The sequence below is a fragment of the Podarcis raffonei genome, chromosome 3, assembly GCF_027172205.1.
Source record: "Podarcis raffonei isolate rPodRaf1 chromosome 3, rPodRaf1.pri, whole genome shotgun sequence".
Taxonomy (NCBI): Eukaryota; Metazoa; Chordata; class Lepidosauria; order Squamata; family Lacertidae; genus Podarcis; species Podarcis raffonei.
In genome coordinates, this window is record NC_070604.1 from 96,581,665 (window position 1) to 96,605,951 (window position 24,287).

The 24,287-nt window shown below is 42.7% G+C and overlaps 1 protein-coding gene across 6 annotated transcripts in view; it reads left to right on the plus strand.

The window, feature by feature from the left end:
• The first annotated feature begins 6,813 nt into the window (after positions 1–6,813).
• ESRRG (estrogen related receptor gamma) overlaps positions 6,814–24,287 on the plus strand; it is a 484,515-nt gene continuing 467,041 nt past the window's right edge. For all 6 annotated transcript variants that reach the window (XM_053383169.1, XM_053383167.1, XM_053383178.1 and 3 more), the window contains exons 1-2: positions 6,814–6,906; positions 13,513–13,643. Coding sequence is in view for 1 of the 6 variants with exons in the window: in XM_053383175.1 (XP_053239150.1) it covers positions 13,642–13,643 (2 nt within the window). In the remaining 5 variants the exon portion in view is untranslated. The remainder of the gene's footprint in view (positions 6,907–13,512; positions 13,644–24,287) is intronic.

A 24,287-nucleotide genomic window follows, 5' to 3' on the forward strand; every position in this document is an offset into this window, starting at 1 on the left:
TGGGATTAATCAGCTTGCAGCCTTACTGAAACGTTAAGACTCTTTACTAAGTGTGTACTCCTCTTTTATAAACTACCACTTCTTAAGGTGGATAGCTTTGGGACAGACTGGTTGTGGTCACACTGATTTACCACATCCGCTTCTTGGAATGGGGACTTCTGGAATTTGTACACTCATAGAGATATTGTAGGAGGAGCAAATGGCCCTGTATAGCAGTGATCAAGGGATCATGCCTCAGGGTGCCCATAAACAGAAAATAAAGGAAAGGAGCTTAATATGTTACAGGACAATAATGATTCCTTCTGTCCTGTTGCCTTTATCAGAAACTACTGATCTATTAAGAAAATGTTTAATTCTGCTATAAATAATGAAAGTTGTGTTATTATATTTTTTACGATCAATTTATAACTAGGTTCTTGATACTATTATCAAATTTGCAAGGCACTGTATAATGGGGAGGGGGCAGGAAATACAAAGACTTGCCATGATTTGCCCTAGTGAGTGGTAGTCAACTAAATCCTACTCTGAATATCCCCATTGGAATTAGTGAACCTAAATTAGTCATGTCTCTTCAGTTGCTTTACCCTGAATATGACTAGTGTTTCATATCACTCTATGACATCATAAACTTTTGCAGGATACATATGACATATTTATTGCATTTTCTAGTTATTTGAAATTGTGGTGTGGATTGTTTTGTGGGACAGAGACAGGTGGAGCAGAGTTAGGAATAAAGTTAATGAAGTTGAGCATAAAACAAGCTGCCTGCATTTAGGGCCATGGCTTGCATTAATGTCTGAATGTATTAACAATGAAATAAACATCCTTAGCCAAGACTGCTGCTGGAGGGCCTTACATAGGAAGAATGGCAGGGCCCTGATCTAACAGGAGGTTTGCTGTGCAGCAGGACTCCAGGACTCTGCTGAAGACAGATGCTTCTCCTAGGTGACTAGTTTAATCAGAGCTGCTGACTTTATAGTTGTTTCAAAATCCTTTGCCAAAGATGAATTTCCTGGACTGGCACAACTGCAGGTGCTAAAGGCCTGGAGTGGACAGGCTGTCTAAAGAACTTCACACAACTGTCTCCAGGAAGAGCTAACTACTGACAATAATTGATGAGCTACAACAGTGCAGCAGAGGGTGGATCATGGAAACATCCACAATAACAACAAATGCCTTGGCTTTTAAAAGTGCAGCCGTTTTCAGCAACAAAAGGCTTTCCAAATCAAACTGCTGACTCCTATTTTCTTATCAAAACATTTCAGAATACATCTTAATAACCCAGAGTAAATCAAATGTGGGATCAGCTGGAGCTAGCCAGCCCTTGTGCCTTCCTGGATATCAGGTGTGTGCTCTGCTTCGGTGGCAGATTAATTTATGATCTTGTGCCCCTAAAACTTGGGATGTTAGGAAAATCCTGGAGATTTCCTGAACAAAGCATTATGCAGTGCAAAGATGGAACCCTTCTACTTTGTTTCAGAGTGTGATTATATTATAATAAAACTTATGTTTTAAATCAGCAAAATAAATAAACTGTTTGTAAGGGCTGCTTTTGCTTTGGGACTTTTTATACTGGCATGCAACTCACCAATGCAAACTGGGATGAGAGAGAGAAGATACTTTATTTCTGCATAAGAATAAGAAAGACGAAAAATAAATTTTAAAAAGACCAGAATGGTAGTTGAAATGTGCAGCCCATATTTACATAAGACTGTATAAAGAACCCTGCTGGATCAGACCTGCCCCACTGTATCCTCACAACAACCCTGTGAGGTGGGCTAGGCTGAGAACGAGTGACTGGCCCAAGGTCGCCCAGCAAGCTTCATGCCCAAGCAAGGATTTGAACCCTGGCCTCTCAGGTTCTCATATGAAACTCTAACTTTATACTGGGTGGTAGGGAGAATAAAGGGAGCACATCACACATACACACTGTAACAGAAGCCCTTTATTACTTATTACCTGCAGCAGGAGTTACTCTTTAACTCCTGAGTTATACACTGGGGTGGCTAGTTGTGGTGTGGAATGCACTCCAGCTGCTTAAAGGGCAGGTATGAGCAATAAAAACTCAGTCCAGGAGCACAAGGGAGAGCTGTAGTACATGAGATAATTTTGCCTGCAGTGTCCTTTGCTCAACAAAAGAAACCTGAGTGGACAGAAGTAAATAAGCATTTTTGTTTTTCAGATGGGGCTGGAGGTGAGAGCTCTCTCCCCCATCCCTTCCTCCTCTTATGGGATTCTGAAACCATAAGAAGGATGTTGGAAGGGAGAGGTGAGAAAATATTTCCTGGAGAAAAGCTGGTGGGTGACTGTGTGCTGCCTATGAGCTGATCAACAAACTCCTAAGTCTACTTTCTGCTGCTTTCCCTCACGGAGGGGAACCAACTCTTGGCAAAACAAGAGGCTGCAGCAAAGGACAGCCGCATCCACTGGCTTTGCCCCGCCTTGCTTTGCTGTCGCTGGGCCGGCAGCCCGAAGTCTTTCTCCTCAGCCCCGTCTGTTTGCTGTTTTGGCGCGAAAAAATGGCGGGAAACGTTAGCTCCGAGGCCGTTAAAACTTCTGAGGTAACCCTTGCCGACCTTTGTGTCAGCAAGTCACGCCACCACGGCTTATCTCTAACACTGAAACAGTTTAGCATTTTCAGAGCGAAGAGAACAGATACCTTTTCATGTGATCTGATCTTTTTTAATCCACCTTTGATCAATGTGGTGAGTGAAACAGGGCAAAACAAAACAAAACCCTTTTCAATAACTGTCGTAAGAAAGAGTGTTGAGTGTACCACATACCAGCCCCTTTCAGTTAATATAGTTGTGCTCCAAAAGAGGTGTAGCAGGTATTTTGTGTGTGTGTGTGTGTGTATACGGTATGCGTGTGTGCAATATATATATATATATATATATATATATATATATATATATATAATCAGATATTTCTCAGGTTGAGGTCTTAATTATATTAAAAAGTCACCCAAGGTCAGTCACTTTGCTGCTTTCCCTCACGGTGCTTAATTACTCAGCCCACACAGTTATTTAGTACCTGTAAATAATATATATATGTATTTAAAACCACTGCATCATGCAAGTCTCTATTAACACCCTCCCCCACTCCTTTTAAATGACTTGAGATGCAAAAAAAAAGGAGGTCATTATACAAAGTTTAAAACCTTATCTTTGAAGTGTACCTTATTTCATTACCCACCTTGGCCCCCAAATACATATGGACATTAAGTGGTAATTTGGATTCCTTTCTTTATGGCTCTAGCCGTTCGCTGTGGGTTTTCCTGCCATTTCCCACACCATGTATATTAAGCAGCTAGAGAACATTGGCCTGTTTCTTGAAAATGACCTGAGACTTCGCTCAAATAATTTTTTTGTTGCGTGCGCTGCCCAAATTGCTAAGTGTTGGTGGTGCCTCTTTTCTCCCACTGCCTTTCCTGATTTTAAACCTCCCCAACTGCTTTTTCCTGTGTCAGTGTGAATGTGGCTGCAGCCCATTGGGAAGCAAGGAGAAGAAGGAAAGGAGGCTCATTGCGCGGGGAGCCTCTCTTTTATTTTCTGGAAATTATTCTTCTTTCTTGCTCAGGTGATGCACTTCGAGGGGCCTGTGCGCGCGCTTTGAGGGCACACACATATCTGAGCCTTCTATTTCTATACATTTGCTAGGCGAGTGACCATTTCAAGAATAAAAGGAGACCAATTGGACTGTGCTAGCTGAAACCAAAGCCCTGGATGTCCTCTGGGCTGAGCTTTCTGGTTGCCCTGCTCTGCCCCCCATCCCACTGCCCTCCATGTCTTCCCACAGCATTTCATTGTGTTTGCAAGTTTGCATGACCCAACTCTTCTCTTCTCACTTTTAGGGGGCACAGGCAACCCGATGGCTTCCTGGTGATGTTTCAATCCGAATGCAAATCGGCGGGTAGCTTTGAAGTCTCTCGAAATTGATGACCCTCTCTTTGCCCCGAGGGCTCCTTCTCTGGGCTCCCTGGAAAACTATCCCATCAGTTGTCTGGAGGAATGACAGCAGCAGCAACATTTGCCTTTGTGCTCGGGCGCTTGCTGGGTCGATCAGATTCTTGCGAGGAGCAAAGTAACTTCCAGACGTTCTTGACACACCTGGCACCTGCTTGGGCTTGCTCTGCTATTCCTTATTCAGCTTTGCTAATGATTATTTTGGAAGTCTCCCCCGCCCGTTTCATGCACAATGTGAAACGCTCCTCTTCGACCCCCTGCTTCAAGAAAAGGTTCCCTCTCTCCCCGCCACTTGATCTCTCCTGAACAATGGCCTCTGCGCAAAGCAAATGTGCACAACCGTGTGCAAAAAAAAAAGGAAAAGGAAAAGGAAGGGAAAAAAGAAAAGAGGAAAGGGACACAATTTCATCCGAAAAGCTAGATTGCTAGATAGATGGGCATACCTACAGAGGGGAAGGCTTACACGGACCCTGAAACTGCGGAGGCTTCGCTCTCCAGCTCGGCGTGATTTAATCCTAGCTCAGTTCTCATTGTTACCAGGAGTATATTTTACCCCTCTGTCTTTTGTAGGATACAGAAGGTGAATAATGAAATCCTTTTGCTAATAGTTTATGAGCCATGAGATTGGAAATGTATATGGATAGACCAGAGCGCCAGACTAAAAACCACTTGAGAGCATCTCGGAGCCTGCCAGAAGTAACGATTTAATATCCCCAGCCCAGCACAGAGGGGAGCAGCAGGGGACTGCGGACGGCTCTCTCCAGCCTGCTTCCTGAACCCTTTTGCACGGAAGAGCAGCGGGGTGACAGACTTCATTCCCAAGCAAAAAGCGCTCAGTGCACGAACATCTGAAAGACATAATCATCGCTTCTTAGCATGTGTGTTTATGGCATACAGTTTATTATCCAGAATCGGTATATATAATGCACATTAAATTAATATACACACGCTAGAGATTGAAAGCAATCTCTTCTCTACCTTTGATCATATCCGCACAGTGGCCATTGTGAAGATAAGCACTGCGTGTATCCATTGTGCGCAGCAGGAAGCGGCCGCGTTTGGAAGGGATGTCAAAGGTCTCCGGAGCAGGGGATGGGTCCTAGGTATGGACACTCAGTGCGCCACTGCTATACAGGCAGACGAAAACACGCGTTGCCTGCAGAAGCCAGAAGGGATGGGGACAGCTGGGAATAGGCTACCCTGCTTTGGAGATGCAGAAGCAAACTCCTCAAATTCAGGAAAGTCAAAGAGAGGGGCAGAGCTCTGGGAGCAAGAAATGACAAAAGCACAATAACTTAAAAGGATGGTGTGTGTGTGTGTGTTTGTGTGTGTGTGACGGCAGGAGCCAAGAAAGAAAAAGGAGAATCTAGAATAAGCAGGAAGATAAACAACTATGATTTTTAAAAGGAGCCAAGCTGAGAAAAGCCCAAAGGGGAACGAACTCAAAGTCATCTTTCCCCATGACTTTCCAGCGTTAGTTTTTGTGGGGCACAGCCTGGCTGCGAGGGAGCTTGAGAAGCCCTGTTGTATAGGAGCGGACATTTCCCAGAGAGTCGGTGCCACAGGATGTCTGATGGCATCACACACACATCCACGCACACACACAACTCCCCGCCGCTGCCAAACCCAAACAGTCATCAACTCCACTCAGTGTGCGCAAATTGATGGAAGCCTCCGCGGAGTGAACTGGCAACATCTGTCCGGAAAATTCTCAGAGACGCAGATGCATTTCTTTAGACAGGTCAGCACTTCCTACCCGGGCAGCTCTGACAGCTACCTGTCAGGGGGAGGAAACCCCTCTCGGAGCTGCAGGGCTCAGGATCCTTAGCAGCGGCAGCTCCGCCGCTGACAGAGAGCCAGTCCCTCCAGCTCTCGGAAATCAATGGCCCCCAGAGGTGAGCCACGGGCCGCCTTGATGAGGGGGAAGCTCCCCCCCCCCGCGAAAACGCCAATACTTCAGAATCTATTAACGTAAATGAAGGAGAAGAAAGATAGTAGGAGTCCCATCCTCAGAAGCCGTTAAGGCAATTCCACCAAATAGTACCTAATAACAATGGTGAGCCTAGGCTGCATAGACAAACGCTACGCTTGTGTGTTCCAAAAGTTTATTTGGTGCCAAGTTACTGGTCAGCGAAATACCCCCAAGTTCAGGAGATGAGGATCTTTCTGTAATAAGAAGGACAAAGAGTGATCTGCTTAAAAATAAAAAAGTGGGTAGGAGGGAAATTATTTTTGTATAAAAGATATATTTTGGTTTGCGAAGTGCTTTGCAATAATAATGCATCCTCTGGGCTTATAGGTTCCTAAGCAGAATTAAAGGAACGGGCTGATTTAAAAGAGCCCTCACTCAGCTGTCCCAGAATCTCTCAGTCTTGATTCCGCCACATTCCCTAAACAACCCTTTTGTGCCTCACCCAACTCTTCTCAGCCCCATCCCTTTATCATTAAGAACTTTTGAAGTGCAGTTAGTGATTCTAACCCTGGTCAGTCTCAAGCAAATGTGGTTTGTGTGCGTGCGCGCGCCCGCGCGCATGTCTCGAGAAAGCACGACAGTACCCTAACAACCCTCAATAAACACATGCATAATCACCACCATACCCAATTCCTTTGCTACAATACACCCTCAATTTTCAGCCCTAGCAACTGCCTGGGGGGGTTTAATCTTCCAAAGAGAAAGGGGGGCTCCCTGCGCAAAATTACGCCTTCTCCTCTCATTTGTTAGCTGGTTCCATCAAAAACTTCGCTATTTATAGGCTACACACACGAACGTGGAGTAATACAAACCCTCCTGTGTTTGTTCCCTTTTGCAAAGTGACCGGTGTTGCAGCTTTTGATCGCTTTGCTTCGAGAGCTGCGCAGAGGACGAGCTACAATCAAAGCGGGCTGAGAGCAGACCTCCAAGCTGCAGAGAGTCCGTGTAAACTGCTCGCCGCACAGCCATGTGAGTACCTCCCTATGACCCCCGCCCCGCAAAAATGTGTAAGGTTTGTATTCTTGGTGAGCGGAAAGCAATTATGAAAGGGGAGGAGGGGGATATAGTAAATGAAAAGTGGGTGACGGAAGGCACCACGGAGAGAGAGAGAAAGGTTTGCTAAGTGACTACCTTGTCTCCTGAGTCTAAATCAGCTGAGAACGTGCAGCAAAATGACCATGTGTCGCTTCGTTCCAATTCTCCTGATAGTGGCAGTTAGGCATTCCTCCTAAAATTGGGCAATATCGGACGGATAAGATCCGTATGAGAACCAAAGCCCAAGGATTACAGGGATCACTGATACTTCGCAAGCAAAAAATGACTGGTGGGCACTGGGCAGCTGCCGCCTAATATGATAAAGAAACAGGCTGCAAATTCTGCAAGGGAGGCTTAAGTTCACTCTTTCAGAAGACGAGGAAAGAGGGCCCCAGGGAGCCTGTAGAAGAGTGCGAAAAGAACCTTAGCCAGTACCCATGCTCTCCCTCGTATCCTCCCAAATGTGTAAGCTTTCTCTGCTTTTCAAGCATTCCCAAGCATTCCCTCCGTCACAATGAAGTAACCCCCCCCCCAAATTGCATATAGCCTACGCGTTAAATTGCAGGTTTCGTGCCGGTGGGACAGGGAGGACTGGAGAGGAATGTAAATCTGAGCAGGAAAGTGGGGCTTTTACCGAGGCAGGTGTGTTGCTTAAAAGGGGTATAATCGATTGCCAGGGACAGAAAAGCCCTTCTGGAGAGCAGGGTGTGCAGCAGAATTGAGATCTGCGGGACCTGGGCTCTGATCCCAGTTTAGCGTGGCATGAAATTAACAAAGGCAGAGGCATCGTGCCCTGGAAGTCACCTCTATTCATAAAAGAAGAAGGGCAGGAGTAGGAAAGCGAAAGAGACCCAGTGAGTGGCTGTGTGTGTTTCGTTCCGTCTCCGTGCAAAGTTCAGGCAGAGGGGTGGGAGAGGTGGGATTCGCATTGCTTGGTACCAAGCTCCCAGGATGGACTGGTGGGCATTTGGCATGGAAGGAGCCTTGCCATGCCTAGGCACATAGCTGAGGGGCCAGCGCAGTCCCAGAAAATAGCAGCAAGAACTTGCAGGGACTGTGCTCGAACTTTGCTGCCTCATGTGGAAAAAGTGACTTCGATCCAGGGCCATTTATAGGCGACAGTAAAGCCTCCTTTTCAATGAGCGGCAGTGACAGCAAAGCGAGTGAGCTGCCTTTTAGCCTCCACGCTGCCCCTTCAAAGCTCTAGTCTGTCCTCGCTCGGTCGGGGAAGACGTGAAGCCTTGTTTCCGCTGACCCGTTGAATTGACCTTGGCAGGCTAGGGCAGGTAGGCAGGTGAGACTTTTATTCACCTGCATTTCAGGTCACACACACTTATGCACACAATGCAAGGCACCTGTGGGGCTGAAAGTGGGCCAGGCATACATGGCAGGTAGCAGATCACACAAACCAAAAATAAGGGAATCTAGTGAAAATGACATTTGTTTCTATCAAAGGATTGTCTATAAAAGGGTCCCCCTCCAGGTTTAAATAATGTCTCACATGTTCCCCATAAATAAAGCAGGTTGGTACATCTCTGTAACTTATTTTCAACTTCCTTTCCATCAAGTTTGTTTAAACAGCACACTTTGAAAACAATTTATTTAACTATCTTGAAGTATTAGAAGCTTTAAAAAAATCCACATGAAACAAAGATTCATGCAATTAAGTTTCTCATCTTTCTACCCTGTGTTAACACCCCCCTGCATCTTTTTACCCCTCCATTCTCGAGTGAAGCACAGAGATAGGAAAATTTATGGGTGGATAGAAAGAAAGAATATTATTCATTTCACATTTGAAAAAGCAAAATCTAATAGTACCCTCATTATGACATTTGGGTGCCTGCAATCTTTAATTGCTCCTTGACTGTAAAAAGTTAATAAACTCAGAAAACAAGCCATAACAAAACAGTCTCAATTGGATCTGAGGACAGGAGCTGTTTGCACTTCAGTTACACTTCAGTACTGGGTTGCAATGTCCAGTTTCAGAACTTTTGCCCCTCATTTGCCTAGAGTTGACGGGGATGTAAGTCCAAATTTGTGTGAGAAAGAGTCTGGAAGTTTGATGACTTGTGAAAAGTTTTGCCTCTGCAATACAGTTACTTTTGAAAAGTATAGATTTCTGTTTCTGGTTTCAGAGAAGAAACCAGTTTGATTATTTCATATTCTAGTACAATCCGTCCCTTTCTGCATGACAGAAGATCCCCATATAGTACAATGCAGAAGATCTTACTGGACTCAAGTCACCCTAAGTGCATCACAATATGTTTGGCCATTATGTCTAGTGATAACAGCAGGCTGCACCTCTTTTATGTAAATCCATATTACTAGGGGTTCCGGATGGATCTATGGATCTGTGTATGGAAAACATGGAAAATTCATTCCTTGGAAGAAATAGCCAAGCATGCTTTGAGAACTGGCAGGTAATGCCGGGGAGGGGGGGATATTCATTATGTCATATACAAATTTTCATCCCACATGAACAGCTCTGTGAGCTCCGTGTTTCTAAGTATTTTTTGTTAGATTTCAGTTTTATTTTGTATTAACCTTGTGTAGAATGAGTGAAATTTTACACAGCTGCCTCTGTTGAAAGTAGTGTTTGAGGCGAGATTGGGTGATATATATATAAAAATCTGTCATGGCTCATTCACAAACGCATGCCGCTATTTCAAACTGTGATGGCCAATGTGATTAAACTTTGCCCATAGTTCTTGATAAAGGTAGTTAGGTTGATGGGCTTTCATCCTTTAATTTTCAATAAAAGGGATTCTAGGTGAAAAAATCCCAGGTTCAACAGACATAGGGCAGGACAACCTGCATTCATTCCTCATAACACACCTCCCTGAGTTCCCTCAAACGTATTCCCAGTTCTATCCATGTCCTCACATTAGTCTTTCCTCCATCCTATCTTTATTTCCTTCTCCCTTTCTTAAACTACTTTTTCTTGCAATTCTCTACTTTAACCCTTCCAAACCTCCTCTTTGCCTAACAGCATGCACAACTCCAACCATCCCGAGCCTATCTTATGGACACATGTCATAGTCTTCCAGATATTGCTGATTTCCAACTTCCATCAGCCCTAGCCATCATGGCCAGTGATCAGGAATGATGGAAGATGTAGTTTAACAACATCTGGATGGCTGTAGATTCCCTGTGCCATTAGTCCATCTAGCCATTATTATTTACTCTGACTGGCAGTAGGTCTCCAGAGTCTGAGGTCATCCCCATCCCCCCATTACATGTCCTTCTTGCTAGAGATGCACTTGGGACCTTCTGTATGCAAAAACATGTGCTCTACCAGAGTTATTGCCCTTTTCCTTCATTTTTATCACACCCAAATAACAAACCATTTCCAGTTAATAATCTGTGCTCTCTATTTTCCAGCTTTTATCAAGAATAACATTAGCACAAGCCTGCATCAAAACTTTTAAACTTTCATTTGCGTGCTAATATCGCATCACAAAATATTTGCAAGTGAGGTGTTTTAATTTGGATTCTGCATGAAGAATAAACTGAAATTCTGCATAATTATTGCAAGTTAAACACTAGCCACACACACAGTTTTGGAGTATTAAAGCATCAATTTTTAGGTTCCCTTAAACTTGTAGTTGGAAAAGAGCATGGCGCGGGGGGGGGGGGCTACAAAGCTAAACTATACAGGGATTAGCAGCACACAAGACGAACCTGCTGTAGCTTTATCATTCAAAATAAACCAAGTCCTGTTAGGTGCAGTATGGTCTTATAAACATTTAATACAGATCTTGCAAATGGTAAGTAGTGGGTGGAGAAGCAGCATTAAAGTTGGGTATATTCTTATTTAGTGAAAGAACACAAGGTAGTAAGTTCTAAAGAGGCTAAGTTATTTATGTAATAAATAAGATATAAGTAAAAGGTGAATTGTTCTAATGTGGAGACTGCTGCATGTTACTCTGTCCTTTGGTTCACAGAGAGAAAACAGGAATTCTTCTCCCCACTTCTCCCAAATGGGAAGAGGGTGTTACAGTTGCAGTTTTCCTCATAACACAAGAGGGGTTTTTGTTTTAGTAGTTACTTGACCTTGGTCCTATAGATAGATTCAGATTACAGGCCAACAAAAAGTTTAGTAAAGAAGAAGGCCGGCTTTCCCTGTGTTGGCACAAAACACATTCTCAAGGATGCAAAAATGTGTACTAAATCCTGTGTAAATCAGTGTGAGTCACTGTAGCGTTTATTAATTAGATGAATGTCCTATTTATCCTATTTAACAAGTTCCATACAAACAGGATTATTCAATGATCAGTGTCTTGCCCCCAAATCTCTCTGAAAGAGAAAGAAAATGAAGGGGGATATATATGTAAAAAATAAATGGACATTTTACAAAATTCCTCTTTTAAAGTTCCTCCTGCTTATAAATCATCAAATGCACATAATAATGACAGAAGTTATGTCTGGTCAGGTTTTTAAACGTATAAAAACGCATGTTTATTTTGGGTCAAGGGGTTCGCAAACCCTAAATATGCCCATACATATTCTTCTTTGATGTTGCATACACAGATGTGCATGAGGGCACACGGCCACATTTCCTGGGTGTATGTTCTCTCCAAGACTTGACAATTAGGTGGGAGTCATGTTTCATATTTTAAACTACTTTAAAGTCACAGCCCTATGTAGTTACTTACCTGTAACTGTGCACAGGACCATGACCTTGAATCATTTAAGAATCCTGAATGGAATCCAAGTTGCTAATGTCAAAGTAAGCATCTTTCTGTCTCTTTGAAAAAATAACAATACCCATATGGATTTACTATATTTAATCCACAGTTTCTTGCCACCCGCTTTAAAACCAGGTTCGTTGGTTGGCGGCTTGAATATAAGAACCATAGTTTTCAAAGAATGAATTATGCCTTTGACCTAAAATGAGTAAGATGTTCACTGATGTACCTTAAAACCTCAGTGATTTTGCATGCTTTTCCTTGGGAGCTGTGAAATAAGCTAGGTCAGTAATTAAAAGAAAGAGAAAATTGAGAAGCCAAAGAGAAAATCTGGAAAGGGAGAAGACAAAAAGAGAGGAAGACACATAACAGGAAAAGATAAAACAAACTTCAGAAAAGAAAGAAAGAAAGAAAGAAAGAAAGAAAGAAAGAAAGAAAGAAAGAAAGAAAGTCTGGAAGAAGCAGGAAGAAAAGAAAGATAAAAAGTATGATTTTAAAAGGAGCCAAGCTGAGAAAAGCCCAAAGGGGAACGAACTCAAAGTCATCTTTTCCCATGACTTTCCAGCGTTAGTTTTTGTGGGGCACAGCCTGGCTGCGAGGGAGCTTGAGAAGCCCTGTTGTATAGGAGCGGACATTTCCCAGAGAGTCGGTGCCACAGGATGTCTGATGGCATCACACACACATCCACGCACACACACAACTCCCCGCCGCTGCCAAACCCAAACAGTCATCAACTCCACTCAGTGTGCGCAAATTGATGGAAGCCTCCGCGGAGTGAACTGGCAACATCTGTCCGGAAAATTCTCAGAGACGCAGATGCATTTCTTTAGACAGGTCAGCACTTCCTACCCGGGCAGCTCTGACAGCTACCTGTCACGGGGAGGAAACCCCTCTCGGAGCTGCAGGGCTCAGGATCCTTAGCAGCGGCAGCTCCGCCGCTGACAGGGAGCCAGTCCCTCCAGCTCTCGGAAATCAATGGCCCCCAGAGGTGAGCCACGGGCCGCCTTGATGAGGGGGAAGCTCCCGCCCCCCGCGAAAACGCCAATACTTCAGAATCTATTAACGTAAATGAAGGAGAAGAAAGATAGTAGGAGTCCCATCCTCAGAAGACGTTAAGGCAATTCCACCAAATAGTGCCCAATAACAATGGTGGCTCTAGGCTGAATAGACAAACGCTACGCTTGTGTGGTCCCAAAGTTTACTTAGTGAGAAGATATTGGTCATCTGTACAGTAGCATCTCTTCTCTCCTACTCCTATCCCAAATAAGCTGCGGGTGAGTTCACCAATTATTAGTACTTCTATACTCCTGCTGTGTTCTCAACAGCCGTGTGAGATAGCCATGTGAATCCCATTTCACAGATGGAAGACTGATTCAAAGAGGGTGATTTGCTCAAGGTCACTCAGTGGGTTCATGACAGGTATAAGGAACACAGGCTTTCAAAATTTCAAGTTCAACCTACGAGGAAGCTAATGCTTTATAGGGTCCCCCTTTATACAAATTTCCCATCTCCATTATTATTCTAAATATATCGGCAATATTCGGATACATTTTTGCCAGGCACCAGAAGTCAACAAGGGGAGGCAGAATGCCACTAGCTTAGCAAAACAAAAAACCCCACACATTCAACATTCATAATCACGATCAAGCCCAGTTCCTTCGCTGTAATACACCCACAACTTTCAGCTCCGGCAACTGCCCCGGAAAGCGGGGGGGGGGGGGGGGCTCCGTGCAAAATTACGTCTTCTCTTCTCATTTGTTAGCTGCTTCCATCTAAAAGTTCGCTATTTATAGGCTACATACAAGAATCTGGAGTAATACAAACCCTCCCGTGTTTGTTCCCTTTTGCAAAGCGACCGGTGTTGCAGCTTTTGATCGCTTTGCTGCGGGAGCTGCGCAGAGGACGAGCTACAAACAAAAACGGGCCGAGAGGAGACCTTCAGCTTTCTGAGAGTCCGTGTAAAGCCGCTCGCTCCACAGTCATGTGAGTACCTTTCCTCGATCGATCGATTGCATTTTGCGCTGCTATCTTCCCTCCTGGCTTCCCTCCTTCTTTAGTATTCCCTTTTAGTTCCTTATTGCACGTGAATTGTGGGGAGCGGGGGTGAGGGGAGGGAATCGTCGTGATTTGTATCTCTCGACTGTTTGAAAGCAGCGATGGAAGAGCGAGAGGAAAAGCAGGGGAAAGGGAAGAGCAGTGGGACGGATGGGAGAAACAGGGAGAAGAGTCAAGGTTTTCTAGGCGAACGCCTTGTCCCGAGTCAGCAGAATTATCGTGCGCCCTCCTTCAAATTATTATCTTTCCAAGAAGTTTAGAGCAAACCCCAACCCTCCAAGGTCTAGCAACACAGGGGTTGACAATCTCTGTATTATTAAAAGCCCTCGAAGGGGGAATCTTTGCAATTCTGCAACAAAAGTGACTGGAGGACAGCTGCCTCCAAATGTCATCTATAGACAGGCAAAAAATTCAGCAAAAGAGGCAGAGTTTTCTCTGAAAAGGGGACAGAGGGTCCTAGATAGCCTCTTTCACATGAGGAGCTCACATTATCCCCTGCTGCTCTTATCCTTTCTAATGCCACTTGCATCCATCCAGCCTACGCGTTAAATTGCGGGTTGTGCGCCAGGGAAACACTGGAGAGGAATGCAAATCTCTATGAGCCGGAAAGTGAGGCTTTTACTGAGGCAGGTGTGTTGCTGATATTGGACTCGGTCAATTGCCAGGAAAACGTCTTCTAGGGAGCAGAGTGTGTATTGGAAGGAGACTGCATCTGCATTTGCTCAGTTCCCACTTTAGTGTGGCATGAAATTAACAAAGGCAGAGGCATCGTGCCCTGGAAGTCACCTCTATTCATAAAAGAAGGGAAGTAAAAGAGCCACAGTAAGTGGCTCTGTATGCTTCTCCTGTGCAAAGTTCAGGGGAGCTTAGTGGGACGTACATTTTTTGGTACCAAGCTCCCAGGATGGACTGGTGGGCATTTGGCATGGAAGGAGGCTTGCCATGCCTAGGCACATAGCTGAGGGGCCAGCGCAGTCCCAGAAAACAGCAGCAGGAACTTGTAGGGACTGTGCTCGAACTTTGCTGCCTCATGTGGAAAAAGTGACTTCGATCCAGGGCCATTTATAGGCGACAGTAAAGCCTCCTATTCATTGAGCAGTAGTGACAGCAAAGCGAGTGAGTTGCCTTTTATCTTCTATGCTGCCCCTCCAAAGCCCTAGTCTGTCCGGCTTGCTTTGGGAAGATGTGAAGTCTTGTTTCCACTGACCCGTTGAATTGGTGATGGCAGGCCAGGGCACATAGGCAAGCAAGACTTTTATTCACCTCTTTTTCAGGTCACACACATGCAAGTCACCTATGCAGCTGAAAGTGGGCCAGGTGCACACGGCAGGTAGCAGATCACACAAACCAGAAATAAGGCAACCTGGTTAAGAATGCATTTGTTTCTATCAAAGGCTGACATGTTTTTAATGATGAATTGCACAAACAATAGGCTGAAAGCATTTGCTGTGATTGATAATGTCTCACGTGCACCTTAGAAGTAAAGTAGGCAGGGCCATCCTTTGTATGTTTTCAACTTCCTTTTTATTATGATTGCTAAAACAGGACCTCCTAGAGAACAGCTCTTGCATTAAGTTGGAGGAGGCAGAATGGCAAGCACACCCACACCCACACCCAGTTGTGAACTTTTCATTCCTCCTCACTTTTGTCTTCCTTCTCACCTTCTCAATTCCTCACACTCAAGAAAAAGGGAAAGAAAGAAAATGTATAGAATGCCCTCCCAAAACAGTGATGTACAGGCCAGAAAATCACAAGGAAGTGGGGAGAGAAAATGTCTTTTTGACCACTTTTGAAAAAGCAAAGTTTGAGGGTTTTTCCTAAACAACCCCTACCTATGAATCCCAAAAGCTCACAATTGTCAGTTACCCCATATTTAGCAGCAGAACATTAATATGCTCAGGTAACTAGAACATCCTAGTTTGACGTGCTTAGGAACTCTGATGGTGTATTTGTATCTCATCCCTAATGCTAGCTCATGCTATTCTGTTTCTAGAAGTTTGCACAAACATGATGGAAGTGTTAGTATCAGATTTGTGGGAAAATATTCTTGAGTATCTTTCTTGTCTTGCAGTGTCAAGGTTTTGTCTTTGTGCCACATGTCACGTTCCAAAACATGCAAGAAAATGTTTATCTCATTGTTAATAATATTGCTGCACGCCTCCCCAATCTCTGAGCAGTGCAACATTCCAGGGGTTCAAGGCACCTGCCCAGAGTTCATGTTTCCTTTTGGAAATGAGGCACAGCAGAGACTGTGGTGTCTTTAAGATAGTTGCTTTATTTACACATATATGCAACCTAAGCCTACATTGGAGTTGTTCACAGCATTAACACCCAACAAGGCTCTTGTTTGTCCCATAGCCACAGCCTTGGATTCAAATGGAAATCAAACATTGTGCTCTCTCCTGCTTTACTTCTAGGTCACATCCCTGAAAACTCTGCTCTAAACTCCAGCTTTTGTGCTTCCAACTAACTGCAGGCTGGGGCTAGGGGACGGACCCTACACATTTGCCGTCTCCCTCAGAGCTCCTTTCCTTTGTTTCTCATAATGGTTCATCCACCAGGAAATCACCTCATGAGTAAACTAGCTTAGTTTATATTTTAACACTTGCTGGATTAAAGGGGTCTGGCAACCACAAATGGTCCCTTCCAACTCTAAGATTCTATGATTTCTTTATAAACTTTTAAGATAAATTTCTGTCTGTGTGTATGAAGATAGTTATCCATTTTATTGGAAAATAAGATCACAAAGCAGTGTTCTCTTGCTCTAACCTGGGCTCTATTTACTGTTATTTTCCACTTATTTATATGAATTATTGCTTTTCATGATCACAACCACTTTTCCACTATCCTTTCGAGCAGAAGCATCCATTGCTAATATTGTACTCTGCCCCGTGAGGTTCAAATCCACTGTGGGAGAACTAGGACATTCCAAAACACATTCAAATTAGGTAAAAGCAAATGCAAACAATCCATAGCATTGGTTCACATCCTTTTTTATTTCTCATATTGTGATGATTCAGAGCTTGATGACTCACTGATGAATGTGTGGTGCTTTCATTGAAAAGCATTGCATTTGAGGTGACATTGGGCAATGTGAGTATATGCAGAAGTGTTGTATCTCCAATGATTTGTTAATATATGAAACTGAACACTTATTAGTGCAGTCTTCCAAGTGAACATGCATCAGTCCTTCTTATTTTTATTAAAGCAGATATTTGTGCGATGAGCAAATGACCTTTAATATGCACAAGGGGATCCCAGCTTCAGATTCTTAGCTTTATAATTAAGAGGAAGGATAGTGTTTATTTTACATTTATTCCTTTCCCTCCACCCACCTCTTCTGTCTCTATCCTGTCCTTTCTTCATATCATTCCTCCACAATTGTCTTGCATCCACCACTTGCTTTTAATAGTTCATTCCTTTCCCTTCCCAATAACATCTACAACTCTAACTCACTCCATAATCTCCCTTATCCATTTTTATAATCTCCCAACCAACCTCTTTTTAGTTCAGTCTTACACTGGGAGTTCCTCCTCCTGATGCAAATATCAGCTTTGGAGGGACAATCTTCATCAGGTCTGTGGCAGAGGGAAATATTTGTTTTTAATTATTTATTTAATTAATTAATCAATTTATATATTGTAAATGTCTAAGGATTTTTAAAAATAAGCAGCAAAGTAAAAAAGCATAATATCCACAATGCACAAATGCACAAATAAAGTTGAAAGACATGCTGTCAATAAAAATCTAGTATCAATATACTAAAACAAAACATTGAGCAGTGCAGTCTAAAAATTATCTGTCAGAAAATTCCCAACAAAACAAATACATTTTTATAGTTTTCCAAAGTTTTAAAAAAGGGTTACCCCCCTTAATCTGCTGCAGTTCACAGCCCCTCAGTGCCTGCTATTTGTAGTTGTTAAAACAATACACATGACATTAAAAAACTATTGTCACATGTAGCTTAACTTTCACTGCTTCTTCATCTCCCAGCCCCTTTTTAAAAAAAACCCACACACAAACACATTAGTACCCTTCAAAAGCCTTAATATCGCATGGCAGAATTTAGAAAGGCTTCTTAGGATGCCTTGTGTATTTGGAGCCTGCTTTACAAAAGGCATTAAAGATTAGTATTACCTAAAGAAATCAGTTCTCTCTGCCTAATCTTAAACAAAGTGAAAGAAAAAAAATACACAATAAAATAAGCAAAACAGGAAACAGGAAAATATATTTTAAACCCAGGACTATTTTAATGAACTATTTTAAAGTTTCATTCTTGTGTAGCTGCTTGCAAGACTTATGGATTACAGTCTAAAAGAATTAAGTGTGACTTGCAGCACAATCCTATACATTTCTATTCAGAAGGAAGTCCTTTTGAACTCAGTGTGACTTATTTCCAGATAAGTGTGTAATGGGTTATGAACTCAACACAAGTTAATTTTGAGTAGCCATGTTGAAGATTGTGTCAATAGGTGAGGATCTTAATAAGTTTTCACTTATTCATTCATTAATTCATTCCGACTTTATTGGCATAGTAAGTTTTCACTTTTTAAGGAACTAGTGGGTGAAATCCCATAGTCAGGAATACTCGAATAAAAAAAGATCCCAAGTTGGATGGGAGTTTCTTAAAGGTAAAATACTGAAGGCACCAACGCAGACAATTCCAACAAGTATGAAAAGTGTGGGCATGATAGAGGCATAGCAGATAAGAGTGGATAAACTGGATAGAGAGATGCTTTTCTCCCTCTCTCATAATACTAGAAGCTGTGACCATCCAATGCAGCCAAATGTTGGAAGAATCAGGACAGACAGAAGAAAATTCTTCTTCAAGCAGCAGACAGTTAAACTATGGAATTCACTCTCACAAGATGTAGTGATGACCATTACCTTGAATGGCTTTAGAAGAGGATTAGAAAAAAATCATACACTATAAGACCATGAAAGGATACAAACCTCTGAATGCCAGCTGCTGATAGGGAGAGTACTACTGTAGTCAGGTCCTGATTGCAAGCTTCCAATAGGCTGTGTGTTTGTCACTCACCTGATATCACAACGTTTCTGCCCAAAGTGGTTTGCAAAGGCCAACAATCAGCTGATACACAGTGTCTGCAGAAACTCATCTGATCCAGCCATGTCTTTATCTGTAGGGCAGATGGGCATGGCTTGGCTGAAATGGCCAAATGAACAGTCCTGGTGGGCTTAACTAGGCCTGAGGGCTGGAAACTACCCACCACTCTCAGTGAAAGAGTAGTTAAAAGCAGCAGCTAAACCATTTTAAACGTCTGCGAAAATAAAATAAAAAGTCTTCACCTGGCACACTCACATGCAGACACACATGAACAACAGCAATGTAGAAGCCCAGCAAAGTTCCCTAGGTAGAGAATCCCATGGACAGGAAGGACTACAACTGAGTAGGCCTTTTCCCTTGTCACCACTGACCTTACTTCAATTTTGGGGCAGGGGCGGACTTTGGTCTTTCAAATTCCATCAGTACCCTGTGAGAGGTCAAAAATTGGCTCCCTCTCACCTCTCACCTTCCCTTCTGTGCATGTACTATGCCATAGTTGTGATGGCCTTTGGCACCCCCTTCGGCTTGGTGCCCTGTGCAGGGGAATCGGTTGTGTTGCCCTAAATCTGCCTCTGTTTGGGGCATATTGAGGAATCATAGAATCATAGAGTTGGAAGAGACCACAAGGGCCATCGAGTCCAACCCCCTGCCAAGCAGGAAACACCATCAGAGCACTCCTGACATATGGTTGTCAAGTCTCTGCTTAAAGACCTCCAAAGAAGGAGATTCCACCACACTCCTTGGCAGCAAATTCCACTGTCGAACAGCTCTTACTGTCAGGAAGTTCTTCCTAATGTTTAGGTGGAATCTTCTTTCTTGTATTTTGGATCCATTGCTCCGTGTCCGCTTCTCTGGAGCAGCAGAAAACAACCTTTCTCCCTCCTCTATGTGACATCCTTTTATATATTTGAACATGGCTATCATACCACCCCTTAACCTCCTCTTCTCCAGGCTAAACATGCCCAGCTCCCTTAGCCGTTCCTCATAAGGCATCGTTTCCAGGCCTTTGACCATTTTGGTTGCCCTCTTCTGGACACATTCCAGATTGTCAGTGTCCTTCTTGAACTGTGGTGCCCAGAACTGGACACAGTACTCCAGGTGAGGTCTGACCAGAGCAGAATACAGTGGCACTATTACTTCCCTTGATCTAGATGCTATACTATCTAGATGCTATACTAGATGCTTGATCTGGATGCTATACTAGATGCTATACTTGATCTAGATGCTATACGATCTTTGGAGTGCTTCCAAAGATCACCTTAATGCTCTTGGGTAGTTTGATGCAGGGGCAGGCATTCCTTCCTGCTTCCAAGTAGCGTAGGACTTTAAAGGTAAGCACCAACAATTTGAATGTGCTCAGAACATTCAACTAGGAACTAGGAACCAGTGGGGCTTTTTAAGTGGGTGGAATGCTTGGGACCCTCATTATCAGCATCTTCTCCTGAAATGCAAAGCTTATCCTTTAGCAAGAGTGTCATCCCATCCATAACAGGTCAGACATCTTTACCTGAAGCAGGTAAACCACCTGCCCACAGAACCACTATCATGCCAAGACTGAGCTTCAGTTTATTGGCCCTAATCCAGCCTATTACTGATTCCAGACACTGATTCAGCACTTCTACTACCTTACTTGACTCAGATGTAAAGGAGAAGTAGAGTTGGAAGTAATCAGTATATTGATGACATTTAACACTAGATCCCGGGATATCTTCAGCCAGGTTGTTTCATGCAGGTGTTCAAAAGCATAGAAGTCAGGACCTGTGGGGCCCCCAGCAAAAATGCTATGATAGCAAGAATAAGTTCCCAAGCATCACCTTCTGGAAACAATATTACACATAGGTTAGAATGTCTAACTCCCAACTCAGAGCTTTTCCAGAAGGACACATTTGTTCACATCTTGAAATTCATGGGGTCTGAAAAATGGGAACTGTTGTACTCTCTTGGTCTTTCCTCCAGCATAGGTCATTCATTAGGGTGACCAGCACTGTTTCTGCACTTCCAGGCATGAAAACCGATTGAAATTGTTCCATCAGAAAGTATTAGAAACATTATAGGAAAACACTCACCCTTATCATGCACAGAGAGGAAAACAATGGCAGGGAAGGTTAGGCAAGGAATTGATAAGAAAAATACATAAAATGTTGAGGTGATGGCTGGTTTGACAGGAGGATATGTTTGAAAAGATGCAGCCAAGTGTTCACAATCACTGCAGATTTTATTAGAGAAAACATGACCAAATCAGACAATATGTTTTTAGAATGAAGGAGGGGGAGGGAGCGTGTGACAAAGTCCAGGTAAATTCACAATGCACAAACCTCAAGTAACAGCATGTGGGTGGGAAATTCAGAAACAGGGCATAAAGAGAGGGAAATTTCTTATTTTTGCTCTGCTCTCCTTCCTCCAAACCAAGACTGCAGTACAGTCATACCTTGGGTTGAAGTAGCTTCGGGATGAGTATTTTTGGGTTGCACGCTGCGGTGACCCGGAAGTAACAGAGTGCATTACTTCCGGGTTTCACCGCTCACACATGCGCAGATGGTCAAAATGACGTCATGCACATGCGCAGAAGCGGTGAATCGCGACCTGCGCACAAACACGCAGACACGGGTTGCGTTCGCTTCAGGATGCGAACGGGGCTCCAGAACAGATCCCGTTCGCATCCAGAGGTACCACTGTATTTTAAACAATTTTAGTATTATATACTCTGAGATATATTGAGAAGTAGTGTGGTAGAGCATTGGACTATGTTGGACTGGGAAGGCTGGGGTACAAAGTGCCGCTCAGTCATGAAGGTCAGTGGGTAACCTATACTTAACTATCTCTCAGCCTAGCCTACCTCAAGAGTTGTGAGGATAAAAATAAGAAGAGCAGATAGCCTTGTGTGAACTCCTTGTTTGAAGTGTAGGATTAAATGATTAAATAAATAAAATAATAAATATACTATATTGTAGCATAAAACATAATAATTTATTTTTTAAAGTATAAACTTTCATAATTTCACCATGCTTTCATGCATGCATATATATATATATATATATATATATATATATATGCTTTCATGCATGCATATATATATATATATATATATATATATATATGCTTTCATGCATGCATATATATATATATATATATATATGAATGATACACCTTTAAGGTATGTGTAATTATAAAACTTATGTCTGAAGATTGTTTAGTGGAAACAATGAGATATACAATTATGCTATACAATAAAATTGTCCAAGAAACATTGAAAAAAGAAAAAATATATATGAAATATATTTTTAAGGACAAATTTATATCCAAATTTCTTAAGACACAAATAATCCTCCTCCAATTTGCATGATAAATGATTTTGGATGCCTAATTTGAAGTAAGAACTCCCAAACACAGAAGAAATAAATAAAATACATGCAGAATTGCTTAGTTTTTTTTTTCTAATAAGGGCTTTATTTTTATGTGAGAACTTCTGTATCTTATCTCTCATACAAAAAAGACTTTTAGAAGCTCAACATACCATTTGGTCTCAGGCGTGATTTTCACATTGGAACCATTCTATTCATTTCTACAGATCAGAAACGTTAGTAGAGAACAATGTGGATATGAGTCACTAGCAAACAAGCAGCAACAAGAACTTTCAAATGAATTCCATTTGTTTCTTTAGTATTATTTTTAAGCATGATAAATAAAGCTTCCAGTCAGCTCAGGATGAGAAATCTTCAGCCCAGTTATTCTATTTTATAACATACAAATAAAGCAAATGTGCGGCAAAAAGGTAGCTGTGGTGGGATTAACAATTTCAGCTAGAAGCTGACCTATCTGGAATGTTGTTTCTAGAAGGCTTGGGAATTTCTTATTGCTCTAGTGACAGCTTTGCGGGGGGGTGGGGGGTGGGCTGGACACAGGTCCTGGCCTCCATTCTTTGGAACACCTGCATGAAACAACTGGTTGAGGATATCCAGGGACTGGGGTGAAATGTCATCATGCATACAATCGCACTGTATTGCTGTAGTCCTAAGCATATTACTACAGACTAAGTACCATTAAACTTGGTGAGGCTTATTATCTGAGTAAATTTGCTTAGGATCATGAATTAATTTTTCTTACAATCTAATTGAAGGGCCAGTTAAATCAAATACATGATAATTAATTCTGACGAGTGTGTCCATTCCATTTCTGGCTAGGCATTCAAAGTATGAGCTCACTCTTGAATAAGTGTTCAGGTTTCAAATAATATTTTTATCTCCCTAAACTCATAAACCAACTTTAGCAAGGCAGGAATAAGACTTAGAAAGCAGACAACAATAAATTAAGTCATATATGTCACTTTGCTGTGTATAGCATAATATATTTGTTGCTGAATTTTTAAAAAAACTTCTATCATTTTAATCTGTAGGAAAAATCATATACATAAAGCTCATACCTTGGCTTCCACTGTGTTGTGCCTCCTCCAGGAAGCAGTCAAAATTACCTCATCCTGCTGTCTGCTGCCTGTCAGTGGCAACACCTGACATCATCACAGAGAAAGTGAGGTGGATGACCACATTGCTTTTATCCAGACAGCAACATTTTAGCTAGACACTTCCCATCAGCTTGATGGTCAGCTAAAAGCAGTAGTTCAGGACTAGAAGGGAGAAAAGCAGGGCCAATCATGGGCTTGCTTCCTGCATGAATTAAGAGTGGTGTGTAAAATGCTTCCTGAGAATGATGAGGGCCACATACTGGCCCAATTCAGACAATGTTTTATCATTATAGGGATGAAAGAAGCTCATATGGCTGTGAAGAGCTTGCAACGTAGTTTAGCATTACACCTGAACCCTAAACTATTATAAATGTTAACCTGATGTAGGCAAACTCAGCCCTCCAGATGTTTTGGGACTACAACTCCCATCATCCCTGACCACTGGAGGGCTGAGTTTGCCTATGCCTGATCTGAACCATAGTTCGCTGAAACAAAATAGCTTCATAATTCATAGACATATGTTGACTTCTTTCAGCTAAACATAGTTAAGGCCAAACAGTTTGTCTGATTTTGGACATGATGGTAAACTATGTTTAAAGCAGAATAAAAGCTTCTGAACTTATTCTCCTGGTGGTATGAGTGGAGGAGGAGGAGGCGAGAGATGAGTGCTTGAGCCACGAGAGGCTAAGTTAATTTTTGTAGTGATAAACCATTGTTTATTGTGGCTGGTGTGCAAGACAGAGTTGAGTTTCAGGCTTGTGCCTTCCTTCCTCCTTCTCCCCCTTCCTCTGATGTATAACTTAGTCAATGCTCACGAAAAGAACCTTTTATCTTGGTATTTGTTTATAGTCACACCTTGAGGGTTGCCATATGAACTACAGTTTATTGAGGTTTGCCTAAATCACCCTTCCCCAATTGGGTGCCCTACTGAGGTTTTGGACTACAAGTCCCATCATGTCTGATTATACTGGCTGAAGCAGATGGGAGTTGTAGTCCAAAACATCTGGAAAGCACCAGACTTGGGGAAATCCATTCAGATTCTGGG